Source organism: Clinocottus analis, unplaced genomic scaffold (genome assembly GCF_023055335.1).
Source record: "Clinocottus analis isolate CAN_PGR_092001 unplaced genomic scaffold, fCliAna1.0.p SCAF_16, whole genome shotgun sequence".
Classification (NCBI taxonomy): domain Eukaryota; kingdom Metazoa; phylum Chordata; class Actinopteri; order Perciformes; family Cottidae; genus Clinocottus; species Clinocottus analis.
Window position 1 is genome coordinate 3,537,960 of NW_027175887.1, and position 13,439 is coordinate 3,551,398.

The window sequence follows — 13,439 nt, forward strand, 5'->3', positions numbered from 1 at the left end:
AACGCTAATAATATTGCACATTACTTGAAAAGCGTCTGAAATGTGGGACATTGTTCTTGGTTTATGAGTGACGTTTCATTTCCTTCAACAGCTGTGCTGTTATTTCGGCTCTTAGAAATAAAATCTCTCCCGAAAGATACATTTATTTGCAAATATTAGAATCCAGATGTGGAAACAAAGGTCATGAAAAAAGACGCGTTTTCTTTACATTTACTTGTAACATGATTTTAAACTGGACACGTTTTTATAATGGTTCATGACGCCCAAACAGGAATGCACCGATCCACGAACAGCCCATCTCTCGCAAACGTCTACTAACAAAACCAAAGACGGCAAAGAACCGACCCAGAGTCAGATTTAACGGAGCAACGTTTACGTTCAAGGAGATCTCGCGATGATACAGCGCAGTGACGACATTTCCGGTGTGCTCTGTGATTTTTTGAAACGGTCCAATGAGCGCACGAGGCTGGATGCGTTCGCTCGAACGGACCAATCAGCGGGCTTTGTGGCAGGAATTTAAAGGTCTGTGCGGCGCTTTCTGTGTATCAGAACCTTCAGCGCGAGGACGAGGTAAGCGCGTGTTCACTGTATGGCGCTGTATATAAGGCATGTCATTTTAGATATGGAAAAATTACATTATTTCGTATTTTTCCAACTGTATTTCTGACTCTAGCAAACTGTCAGGTGTCTGTTTTGATGTCTAACTGACGGTCTGCTCAAAGTGACGTGTTTGTCATTCGTCGCGCTCCGTGCTCACGAGGCGGCCCACAGTACTTTGCACCAGCTAACACTTCCTTTTTACATACTGTCTGCAGGAATAACTCCACAACACTCAAGTTTTCTCTCTTGCTACGCCTCTGTGTCACTTGAAAACATGTCTGAGAACACCGAGCGTCTGAACAAGTTCAAGAACAAGGGCAAAGATGCCAATGTGAGTACAGGAAACGTTCATTTTGACATCGGCAGCGTTCTCCGCGAGTTGCGGTATTTATCTAAAATGTCACTTTACTTCCAACGACCGCAGGAACTTCGACGCAGGAGGGTGGAGGTGAACGTGGAGCTCCGCAAGACGAAGAAAGATGACCAGATGTTCAAGAGAAGAAACGTGTCCGCGTGTCCGGACGAGGCGACCTCTCCCCTCCAGGAAAGGACCCAGAACTGCCTGGTATGTCTTATTTATATTTATCAATTATTTTAATTAAAGTGTTTGTTCTATTAAATCCTGTTTTGTGCAAATTACATTTATCTATATATCGCTCTCTCCCAATTCGTATTCATATAGAACAAGTACAAAATTAAGTAGGGGCCAGTGTAGCAACACCACCCTCTATTTCCTTCCTAACTTCTTTCAGACAGTCCTAATAAAAACAAAGAGTGGGTGTGTTTTTTAACTCCTATTGTTTGACCTTTTGCAGGCCGCCAGACAGTGGACAGTTGAAGAGATTCTCTCGGGAGTGATTAGTGGCGATGCCGAGTCCCAGCTCCAGGCTACACAGGCTGCCAGGTTAATGACAATTCATGTAATACATGTCACAATCAAAACTACTCTGCAACGACTCTCTTTAACCGTACTGTCCCGAATGCAGGAAGCTCCTCTCTCGTGACAAGAACCCACCCATTAACCAGATGATCGGCGCCGGCCTGATCCCCAAGTTTGTCTCCTTCCTGGGCCTGTTCGACTGTCCTCCCATCCAGTTTGAGGCCTCGTGGGCTCTGACCAACATTGCCTCTGGGACGTGTGATCAGACTGCTGCAGTTGTCGAGAGCGGTGCCATCCCTGCCTTCGTCAAACTGGTCACGTCGCCGCACCAGCACATCAGCGAGCAAGCGGTGTGGGCCCTCGGAAACATTGCTGGTAACTGGCAGAAGTTTTATCTTTAAAAAAAATATGTATGTAAAAATATTTTTGTCTGAACTTTCTCGTCACTGTTTGGTTAAAATAAAGTTGTATACATTTTTATTTTTTAGGTGATGGATCTGCTCTGAGAGACAGGGTCATTAAACATGGAGCTGTGGCCCCTCTGCTCAGTCTGCTGGAGGTCCCTGACCTGTCTGTATTTTCTGTAAGTATTATTCTCTTCCCCCACTAGAGGGTCCTCTGACTCAACCACATTGCTACCCCCTGTCAAACTAATGCCTGCCCTTTTCTATTCTTCTGGATTTCTTTGCAGACCAGCTACATGAGAAATGTCACATGGACGCTGTCTAACCTTTGCCGCAACAAGAACCCCTCCCCTCCTATGTCGGCAGTCCAACAGATCCTCCCCTCTCTAATTCGTCTACTACACCAGAGCGATCGTGAGGTGTTGGCTGATGCGTGTTGGGCTATCTCTTACCTGACCGACGGCTCGAACGACCGCATCGAGGTTTTGATCCAGACCGGCCTCATTCCTCGCCTGGTGGCACTGCTTGGCTTTGAAGACCTGTCGGTCGTCGTACGTATAAAACCCTGCACCGTTCTCAAGCGTGTATGTCTGGCGCGTTGTTACAGCACCCTGAGGCTAAATCCTCAGGTTCTCACAGGGCGTAGAATGACCCGGTCCCCCTTGCCCCTCAGACCCCAGCGCTGCGCGCCATCGGCAACATCGTGACCGGCACGGATGAGCAGACCCAGGCGGTGCTGAGTGCTGGGGCCCTGACCATGTTCTCACGACTGCTGTGCCACAAAAAGGCCAACATTCAGAAGGAGGCAGCCTGGACACTGTCCAACATCACAGCAGGAAAGGACAGCCAAATCCAGGAGGTCATTGATGCAGGCCTCATTCCGGCCCTGGTCAATACACTTGTGCAGGTATGTTCTTATTGTTTGGATTAGTTTCACTCATGGGGAATATCATTTAGAAGTGCGCTGTTCTCAATGCAGACTCTCAGATTGGTCTTGTCTTAACTTTTCAGGTCATGTCGATTTGGCTCATCATTCCCCTTTTTTTTCCCTTTTGCAGGGTGACTACAAAACACAGAAGGAAGCTGTGTGGGCCATAACAAACTTCACCAGTGGGGGCACTGTTGCGCAGGTGGTTTACCTTGTACAAGCCAATGTGCTTGAGCCTCTTCTACGTCTACTCTCCTCCAAGGACAGCAAAATAGTCCTCGTCATCTTGGATGCCATTACCAATATCTTCTTGGTGAGTGTTTTCATGGAGGAATACAGTTGTGCGTGATCAAGTTTGCTATATCTGACAAGGCTGCTTGATAATCATTAGCGATGAGGAGATGGCTGAAATAATTCTAATTCTGTGTTTTCCTACCAGGCCGGGGATAAAATTGGCGAGGCCGACAAGCTGAGTCTAATGGTGGAAGAATGCGGCGGACTGGACAAGATTGAGGCGCTGCAGTCTCATGAGAATGAGATGATCTACAAAGCATCCCTCAATCTGATTGAGAAATACTTCTCTGACGAGGTACGTGTCCTTTAAGATGTTTGAACAGAATGTTTTATTAAAATAAAAATTACCTTTTTTATTCCCAGATATTTTTTTTTTCTAAATCAATTGTTCTCTTACTTAAAGGACGAGGTGGTGCAGAGTGTCGCCCCAGAAGCAACTGATGACGGTTATGCGTTTCATATCAGTGAACACGAGAACACCTTCAATTTCTAGATTAAGTTCTACTACCTCTACTCTATACTTTGTCTTCTTTGCTACGGTTTGTCCTTCATGTTTGTCTTTTTCATGTGACTGGTGTTTCTTTGTATGTATTGTACATACTGTTTTAATATGAGAAACATGATTGTAAATAAAGTTATCAGATAATGTGTTGGGGTTTTGAGCTTTATTTTCTCACCAAGTGTTTTTACTTTGATTTGGTCAATGCATTTGTGTTTTGCTATTTTTCTTTACTAGATGTTTTTATGAGGGAATGGTAACTGTCCGATCTCTGTCATCAGTGACGCTTCCTCATCCAACTCTGTTCTACTTCATATGTTGACCTTGTATGAGTCATAACTGCTAGTATGTGACAAGCAGTACAACAAATAATTCAGCTTGCAACCTCTGTTGCATTCATGCTACATGCCAGCAATAATGTCACAGATTTGCAGGAATGGTTTGATTTTTGAACGGGAAATGCACTTATTCACTGACCTAATTGCCAACAGTAAAGACAGCCTGGCACAAAAAACCCTGTCAAACCAGTCTCAACCTGGATAACTTTCTGTAATGTAACATGGTCCAGCAAATGCCATCCTCTTGCTTGCATATTCCAGAAAACCTCTTTGTAATCTAGCAGTTTACCTCACTACTGTGAAAAATTTAATTGAATGTCTTTTTTCTAACAAAACTATGAAGCGTGCACTACTGTGACAGGTGAAGTATATGTTAACTGCATGTGGTGAAAGAAGGGGGCCAGACTGGTCTACCTTGTGGCTACGCCTCTGTTTAAAAAGTCATAAACTGTCAAACACGGGTAGCTGCGTTTACTTAAGCCGTCAAAGTAAAACAAAATATAAATTGTGACTGCTCATCACCAACTCAAGGACACACTTGGACCTGTGTGTGTGTGTGAATAACAGCGAGGTGCCACATGTTGGAGAGGCCCCCCCGCCCCCCAGAGTGGCGTGTCGTCACCGGGCAGCTCCCAGCAGCAGCAGCCTCCTGAAGCGGGATCCTCACCGGAGGCTCCACAGTTCAACTCTCGGCGAGCGGCGAGGAGCACCGAGTCTGCTCCCGAAGATGTGAAGGCTCAACCCCGCGCTCCTGCGTCGCCACCGGGGAGAAGTCGGTCGTAGTAAACGCGCTCGGCAGCACTGCTCCACTCGCTGTTCATTTCTCCTTTTTTTCTTTTTTGTGCGTGTAATTTTTTTTTTCCGTTTGTGAGCGATCGCTATGGCAGTTCAGTTCACATCCGGGCCACAATGCCTTGACTCCATTATTGTCTAAAACTGGCGGAGAGGTTGATGAACGTTGTTATTATTATTTTTTACAGTTGACGACACGTTTTTTTGTATTACGAGTAGTGAAGGCTGGACCCAAGAGGAGATGTCTAACCAAGGAGTCCGGCGGAGCGGCCCCGTGAAGCTGCGATTAACAGGTAGCGACGCTTTTAAATCCCCCAAGTATATTCACACACTCTCTCTCACACACACACACACACATTAGCGAAGGAGGGAGGCTCCGTGTATTTGCTGGATGGGAACCGTTCCCATGGGCCATGGCGCTGGCTTGGCGCCGGTTCTTCCCCCGGGGTTTCCTCGGCTTTGTTACCCGCTACAGTGCATTTTAAACATCAGTTTTCACGGGCTTGGCTACCATGGCAACATTGAGCGAGTGGACCAGTACATGCGGCAGAATTCGCATAGTATTGTTCTTGGAAATAGTCGTAACCCCTGTGACAGTCGCCACTATACAGCACCAGCAGCAGCCATAACACGGTTGTAGCTCATATACGCTGTGCTGCTCTGCCATTGAGCGGGTTTCTCGCCTCAAAACGTGGGATGACGTCTCGCGTGCGGCGTGTCAACGTAACCGGCAACACGTCGCTACACCTCTGAGACGTCAGAGGGCCACCTGACTGACGTCACCACGCTACTCTGCTGCCGGACGGGCTCACGAAGTTAGCTTAGCCGGACAGCCAGACGGCTAACCTAGCTATAAGGCAGCCTTCATGCCCCGGTGGAGGTGACAGCCCGCTACGGGTCACGAGTCTCCAGCTGCATACAGACTGACTGGCAGGCAGACTGGCAGATAGGCAGACTGGCAGGCAGACTGGCTGGCAGGCAGGCAGATAGACAGACTGGCAGGCAGACAGACAGACTAGCAGACAGACAGACAGGCAGCTGCCTCCTCTTGTGGTTAAAACAGGTCCCCATTGAGTTGTAACTGCATCCTCTTTGAGAAGCATTCTGCTCTGAGCTCAGACTGCAGCATTACAGCATTACCCTTTCCAGCTGTTTAGTTTGTGCCTTTTCAACAGAAACAGCAGAAAGGTTTACAAGAGAGCCCACTGTTTTGACTGGAAGGAGAGGCCCAACAGCTGCACTCTTTTGATGTAGGTCCAGAGGTCTGACCTGAAACAAATATTCCATGGCAGTCTCTTCTATCACGAGTGCCCAAATGAAATATTTGATCTGGTTCTGTTTCTGATAGGAATAAGTGGACGGAGGAGCAGGAGGGGTTTCAATGAGCTGGATTTAATGAGCTGCAGATGCAAGATGGCCAACGACATCAAGCTCTGAGCTACATGTATTTATTTACTTGTCAGAAGTCAGTCACGGGTCAATATGGGATGAAAAACATTGTATACATTCCAGCATTCATAAAATCAAAAGGAAAAAAAGTTTTGTGCAAAGCTTATATGTTGAAATCCAGAGTCTGTTAGTTTGTCACTGCAGCTTGGGAGCGAGGTCTCCTGGTGGAATGCTGGGAATGTGAGTCCACACTGGGACAACTAGTGAGAGCAGGACCTCACAGACCACCTCTCCTCCTGACACTTAGCGAGACGCCCCCCCTCCACCCTTCTCCCTTCAGGCTTAATATCATCCCCCCTTTTAAAGTATAATAGTATTACTCCCATTGCATGGTTTTCTGTCTGCATATCTGTCAAGGGGGCGTGAAATTCTTTCATAAATGATGTAATATTGTGCCATGTCTGTTGCTGGAGGGCAGCGGGGGAAAGGAAGCTCCATAGGAAGGACGGCCGTCTGGTGGGCCGAAAGCCCAAGACCTCACGACACACTGTCATTACTTGTTTCTTTGTTTAGCACCGCACAGCTGTGTGTACGGGGCTGATGATCCTGCTGGGGAGTGACGGGTCCGGAGAGTGACGGGTCCGGGGAGTGTCATTGCGACGTTGTAGCTGCAAGTTGTCATCTGCAGTCGGGGAGATTTTTTGACACACGGCTGCAGATGAATCGGTTTCCTGGCAGGTTGTGAACGACGGGCTGCTACATTTAAACAGGCCCGGAGCTGTTTGTGCTCTAGGCGTCTCTCCTTGCTTACAACCCCCGTCCATTTAAACCAGATGTTGCAGATGTTTGCCATCTATTAAACTGGAAGAAAAAAAATATGGCGAGCGAGCTGCTAAAACTAACACTCGGGGTGAGAATTGCCCCTTGACAATGCACGGGACATGTTTCCATTATGCTCTACAGCTGATCACTCCTAAAAATAACGTCACACACACAGAGACGTGGCTCCAGTGGCACAACACTGCATGATCCGTCTGGCCATAGATCGCATAGTTAGCACCGCTTTTTGTGCCACTGTAAGTTTAATGGGTCACCGAGTTTCCCTCCCCTGCGATTGCAGAGAAGGGAACGCGTCCTTTCAACTCGTCTGTGACTCACACGCTGTCCTGTCACACAGAAGTGAAATCAGACTCCCTAAAAAAACGAAATCTGCGAGAGTCATCGACGTTCTGTCTTTACTCCTTTTGCATACATTTTTCCGCCCAGAAAGACGTGCAAACGGAGTCATAAATGATCTGATGTGTGATTGAATTCCTGCTCCGATTCAGATTCTTGACATTTATTGCCCTTTTCGTGTCTCAGCTTTGGAGTTTACATGTGACTTGTTAAGCATATGGTTTGCTCGTCTGAATTCTTTGGCGCTCTGCGGACCAGCGAAGGGAGCTATCTCAGTGGGATTCCCTAGAAGTCTCCATTCGCATTCCCACCTCTTCCTCTCTGAGTCACCCCAGTTCTTTCCGACTGTCAGCCCCCCCTCCCTCTCCCTTACCCCACAAGTCCAAAGCAGACAAGTCCAAAGCATATTTCCCTCGCTAACCGAGCTCACGGATCCTGTTTACTGTCCGATGCGCTCTCTGTGTGGGTCGTTGTCTTTCCTTCTCAGTTCATCAGCTGCAGTTGCGAATGAACAGGATTCTCCGAACAGGAGGGCCAGCGCTTTTTATTTCTAATGAAAATAGTTGCAAATCGTCCGTGTTCCCTTTCCCCCTCGTAGGAGGACTGCCGGTTGAATGGACACAGATGCTGCTTGAGAATAAAGCTGACTTTGAAGATGCAACAAAGGCCCTGGGTTTTCACACTGGCCCTCTGTGCGGCCTCCAGTGAAAGGCTGGGGGCGCTCCCCCTTTTTTTTTTTGCGCTAGTCCTCGCTTTTTCAATGGAGCTTGGTCTGACTGTAGTCTACAGATTAGGGAGGGTCTTTGGTTGATCGAAGATGTAGGCCCCCCCCACACACACACACACCCACAGCTGGGTGCAGATGGGGCTGTGGAGGCACAGGGCCCGGTGATCAAGACCGTTTTCATGTGGTCTGAGTTACCGGCTCTTGGTACCTTCATGTGGTCTCAGTCAGAGCCGTGTTCACCGCCTGGCTGCAAGTGATTTGGGCTTCATCTGGGTGTTCAGACAGGATGCATGGTAAATACACAGGGATCAGCTGCATGTGGTTGAACCGTTGGCCCGACTTGGCTCATCGTGGACATGCATTTTGAGCAAACTTTTTTTTTTAACGCTTCGTTTTAAACAAGACGTGGAAAGAAAACCAAACGCAATGGCGGGAGAAGGAAAAGAAACGAGGGGGATAGGAGGAAGGCGAACGTAACGAGCAATCACTGCGCGTCGTTTGTAAACATTTTCCTTTTCCCCGCGCTGAGAGCCTCCCGTTTCAAATGATTCCATCAATTAATGGACAGGCCGGGGGTTGGCTTTCCTGTTGGTTCAGCTGCTCTCCAATGAGGACAAAGCCTTGTGCGGTTGCTCTGCCCTCAACCGCCGCCAGCAACGGCCCCGAGGACACCAGATGTAGCGGAAGTGCTCCGCGGACCCGAACACTTGTCCAAACGTCACCCCTGACAGGTGGGGAGCAGAACCGTCCAGGAACACCCCCCCTTTCTTTTTTTGAGGTTCCCCTGTTATAATAATAATGTGAAGAATTGCTGTGACTCCGCAGGACCTGAGACATGTGTGCTGCTCGCAGCTCTGTCCCATCAGTGTATTAAAACAGCGTGCCGAGGGTTTGTGGGCGGCATGCCTGGTTTGGGGAGCTTGGCTCTTCCTGACTAGCGGAGCATCGTGGCTTCAGGGCGGCTGCTTTGTAACTTTAACAACAGATCATATGCTCCCGTGTCCGCACATCCTGTCTCACTTGGAGGCCGAGAGGAGAGAGAGAGCGGCCTGCCGTGCTCGCTGTTTACACTGGACTGTCCTACAGCAGAGACCCAGCCAGGGCCACGGGGTCACGGGGCCACAGGGCCACATGGAGCGAATGCAGCTTAAATCATTTTGAAACCCAGTATATCCACATTTTGAGTCAATAATGGTTAATGGTTGAAGTAGTTAGCTTAAAATAGTGAATAATTCAGGACTCCAGACTGCAGTTTATGACTCTTCTCGGGTTGTGATGAGTTGTACTGGTTTTACTGGTTTTGCACCTTTTTTTTCCTTTTATTGAATTTGGCGTGTTGAGCTGTTACCGTGTTCCAAAAATGAAGCGGTCTGTGGTGGATTATTCTATAAAGGAAAGGAGGAGGAGGAGGAGGAGGAAGAGGAGGAAGAAGAGGAAAAGGAGGCTGGTGGTGATGAGGTTCTGACTCACAAGCCACTGATGATGAAAGTGACTGAACTGGTACGAAGACATTTAAATTCAGTACATCATTTAATGAAATAAGCAAATATGCATGTGTATAATAAATAAGTTGTACATTATTACAATTACTTTTATTATTGTTGTATTAACATGTAAGCTGTTGATATTGTAGCCTGCTGTGATAGAGCTAATTGAATACAATACATTTTTACTGTATAACAATGCGTTATCATTATAAAAAATGCAGTGAGGTTCAAGCTCCAACATTTGTTCCGTTGTTTCCAACCTCACGCGTCCTCTTTTTAATCTGCGTTTCTGTCCTCGGCATGCTGGAAGCTGTTCATCGGCGTTCCTAAAGAATTTAAATGAGCGCGGCGTATTCAGCCGGGATGAGTCACGAGACTTCACATCTCAGCTCAGGATCTCTACGCCGCTGGCCTCCGGTAGCGCTGTCGGAAGGAGGAAAGACAGCAGCAGTCTGTGGCCTTGGAGACGTGCTAATCCTTCTGGGTGGTTTGGGGAAAGACCTTCTTCAAAGGCCGGCTCTGTTAACCTGGCTGTGGTGGTTAATGGGTCCAAACTGGATTAGCGCTGAGCGTGAGGGAGGGGAGCTCATTCTTGTCCGCAGGCTGTTATCCTATCACTCCTGCCTGGCTGTTCTCCATGCGGCCCCAGCCCCTTCGGATTTCTCGCCTATTTCCCAAAACTAGTGCTCCCTTTGAAGTTCCAAACTCTACTTGAGGGTACTTTTTTTTATTTTTTTATCAGAGGCAGCTGCATGCGATCCCACTGTCGGACTTAGGCTGCAGAAAACGGGGGGCATTCAGAGTCTGGATTGCGTGATGTGAAACGCTTCAATAAAGCTTCCCGCGGCTCCAGAGGGTTGCTGCGCAAAGCCTGCTCAAAGGCCTCAAATGATGTCACTCGAGTCAGTGTCTGTCAGAGCTGAAGATCACAAGTTTGTAAATAAAGCAAAAACCTGCGGGTGTGGACTTTGAGGGGTCGTTCACATGCCGCACCGTTTTTTCTTTGGTGTCAGTGTTAGCGGACAGCAGGTTGTTTGTTGTGAATATCAGACCACGGCAAACACACAAAGGAAAAGTCAATCGATTTGGTGCAGGACCACCTGAAGCTCTCACATCTGTTGCAGGTTCCACGGAAAATCGTGTCTTGCCTTCTTTGCCGTGCAAAGACATCACAACATCGGGTTGAGAAGGTCAGCTAAACTTACAAAATCCCATTGAGCGGTAAAGCTCCTGTTTCAGGTGCAGTTTGCACCCGGCACTTAAGATGAATGGATGAAAAGTAGACACAAAAATGTGAACGGCCCTCTGAAGAAGTGAGCTCCTCTGTGACCTCTCCTTCATCTCCGCTTCAGGCTGGAGGCTGGAGGCCAGGCACATAACACACCCGAATCTCTGACGCTGAACTGTTGGCTGTCGAGGTGCATCGTGGGTAACGTAGGCCCAAGATGACGAACGTGTGAAATCACGCTGCACAGACTTTGACGCTGTCCATTCTGAGTTCGACATGTTCCAGGAGCTTAACGCTCCTAGTTCACACTGGTGTGCTGCAACGACAGCCGTCATTTTCATTTTTAATCACCATACTGGTCAGTGTTCCTCCTCTGGAAGGTTGAGGTGGAGCAGTCTGCCAGCAGAGGCCAGAGCGATCCTGCCCAGCTGTCTGATGATGAAGGAAGGTAACTTGAGAATGATTCTCCGACGTGAGGCCTTAAACTTGGACGGACACGGGTTGATACAATTAACTCTGACTAACCTCAAGCAGATGGGGGGGGGGGGGGGGGGGCTCAAGTCTCCAGAGGGGCTGGCACGAAAGCCGCAAGACGCCAACAGCTGACCGAAAGGCGTCCGTCGGTGCCTCGGCCTGACGTTTGAGCCCCTTCAGTCCTCTGAGGAGACGGGATCAGAAGATGTTTATATTCACACCGGATCACATTTCAAATGGCACCTCCGCTGAAGTCGGGACAAATACACCACAGGGCATTCCTGCGTAGTAAAAAAAAAAAAGACGTTGGGCTTTATGTTCCCTAACACTCTTTGGACCAAAGAATCCCAAATATGTACGGAGGCCCGTGAGTAGACCCGATCCATTGTTAGCAGGATATTCATTAGGAGAATATCCAAACGTGCGAGCGCCAAATATCGTCTGATTCAGCTCTGAAGCAGATGCTGCAGATGTTCAGAAGTGTGGCCGAACATTTACTCTCGCTCAGATTATTATTATTATTATTATAGCGACCACTCGATGTACCAATCGACTGTCTGGGGCTTTACTTTGGATTTTAGACATTTGGTGGAGCTTCAGACATTTGAAGACGTCTTTGCAGTTGGGATGGATAGAATTAAAGATTCATTTGGCAGCCCTATTCTCAAGACATAGTAGCAAACTGCCGCGCCGCGATCTCCGATTACGACAGGATTACTTCCCCGATTCAGAAAAGGCGGAGGGTCCTCTCAGTCCAACACATTCCCTGGTAAGGCACACCGTATAAAAAGAAAATACGACCGGGTGGTAATGATGTAACTGCCGCGAGATGAAGTTGTGAAATCATTCCTAGAAACTGAAAACTCCCCAGGATTGTGAGGGAGGAGGGGAAGCGGAGGGGGAAGCAAAGGCGGCATTTCTGGCATTTGCAAAAGGCGGCGCGGTGGTCCCGGCCTTCTGCGAAACAGGCCGGTACAATCCCAACCTCTCCCCCTGCAGCTCGGTCCAGGCCCCGGCTCTCGCTCCATTACATCAGAGCGGGTCAAGCAGCCAAGCAGCTCGTGGAGCCGAGCATCCACCAAAAACCGCTCCGGGGTCCCGGCCAACAGCCGCGCATGAAGCCGGAAGGGCCGCCTTACGACTTCTCACTGAGGGGCGTCGGTGGCAGCGCAGAAGACTGCACCCGCCCCGCGGGCCTCTCTCCGCTAGGAGCGTCGAGAGGGTGACGTGCTACGCAGGGGCAACGGGGAGTGCCATGAGGGGGGGGGGGGGGGGGGGAATGGCCATTGTGGCACGGTTTCCCACTATTTTCTCCAGCCCAAAATAGTCGAGGTGGACTCCTCTATTATGCAATTACTGCGCAGTGTATCGCGGAGGGAAAAGGTGACGTGAGATGGAGGAAATGTTCCCACACAACAGTGCTGCCAGCCTCTTTCCTTTCGCGTGTGGACGTGTGTGTGGTGGAGTTTCCCCCCACGGAGATGAACTCCTCACAATTCGTTACAAGCGTGCATCTCCGTATCGGCCAACGGTCCAGAGCTGAGGAAGCCGGTACCAGATGATGTTTGGAACGAAAAATAACTGTGGTTCAACTCCGATGAATCGTCGCAGGTCTCATCCCGTTTGCATCAGATTATCCTCGACCATCACCTGCCCGGCAATCGAGTGTCAGCCTGGAGTCATCTGTCGCTCAGCAGCTTTAACTCTTGAACTGTTGGGGGGGGAAAGAAACCTCCTCTGGGTTCCAGCTGCCATCGCTCCGCGTCATGGACCATGAATCCTTAGAACGAAACCATCCTCTTTAATAATCGCCGGGCTTCGACCCCGCGAGATCTCTCGTCACTTCCCCGGCAGGTGCTGGTGGTGGATTATGATGTATGGCTTCCCTTTAGTCTCGGCCCTCTGTCCGTTCGTGCGGAGAAGCTATCGGGGGGATATATACATGTCTTCTGTCTTCTTTTTCCTTCAAGTCCGCTGCGTTTTTTCTTCTTCTTTAGTTTCTTCCAGTGCTTCTGGTCACGGTGAGTTGGTGCAACAGATGTCCCCAGACATCCTTTTACTGGAGTGTGTAACAGGAGTCCTGGGGATTGTCTGTGTTTTGCTTTGCGCCATTTAATGCACGTCACAGGGACTATGAGCTTCCTAATACGTTTCGCTGCTGGTTTCCGCTCGGATCGTGCTTCCTCTCGCTCGGGGCACGTGTGGGAAGGAGATGGAGCATGT

The 13,439-nt window shown here is 48.9% G+C and overlaps 2 protein-coding genes across 4 annotated transcripts in view; both read left to right on the forward strand.

The window, feature by feature from the left end:
* The first annotated feature begins 476 nt into the window (after positions 1-476).
* kpna2 (karyopherin alpha 2 (RAG cohort 1, importin alpha 1)) lies at positions 477-3,754 on the forward strand. The gene is made up of 11 exons (XM_068578158.1): positions 477-570; positions 816-931; positions 1,025-1,165; positions 1,416-1,504; positions 1,587-1,855; positions 1,969-2,063; positions 2,172-2,435; positions 2,558-2,791; positions 2,943-3,125; positions 3,252-3,401; positions 3,510-3,754. Exons 2-11 carry the CDS (start codon positions 875-877, stop codon positions 3,597-3,599), a joined length of 1,572 nt encoding a protein of 523 aa, XP_068434259.1. The 5' UTR covers positions 477-570; positions 816-874; the 3' UTR covers positions 3,600-3,754.
* Positions 3,755-4,597: 843 nt separating this feature from the next.
* Positions 4,598-13,439, forward strand: part of smurf2 (SMAD specific E3 ubiquitin protein ligase 2) — a 41,515-nt gene continuing 32,673 nt past the window's right edge. For 2 of the 3 annotated variants that reach the window (XM_068578155.1, XM_068578157.1), the window contains exon 1: positions 4,598-5,028. In XM_068578155.1, the coding sequence (XP_068434256.1) occupies positions 4,977-5,028 (52 nt within the window). In that variant the 5' untranslated portion in view covers positions 4,598-4,976. The remainder of the gene's footprint in view (positions 5,029-13,439) is intronic. The other variant, XM_068578156.1, reaches the window with a different exon arrangement.

Coding starts and splice junctions, on each gene's coding strand:
- kpna2 (XM_068578158.1), top strand. CDS start 875: ATGTCTGAGAACACCGAGCGTCTGAACAAGTTCAAGAACAAGGGCAAA. Junction 2,064..2,171: donor CTGACCTGTCTGTATTTTCT/GTAAGTATTATT, acceptor ATTTCTTTGCAG/ACCAGCTACATGAGAAATGT. Junction 2,436..2,557: donor TTGAAGACCTGTCGGTCGTC/GTACGTATAAAA, acceptor CTTGCCCCTCAG/ACCCCAGCGCTGCGCGCCAT.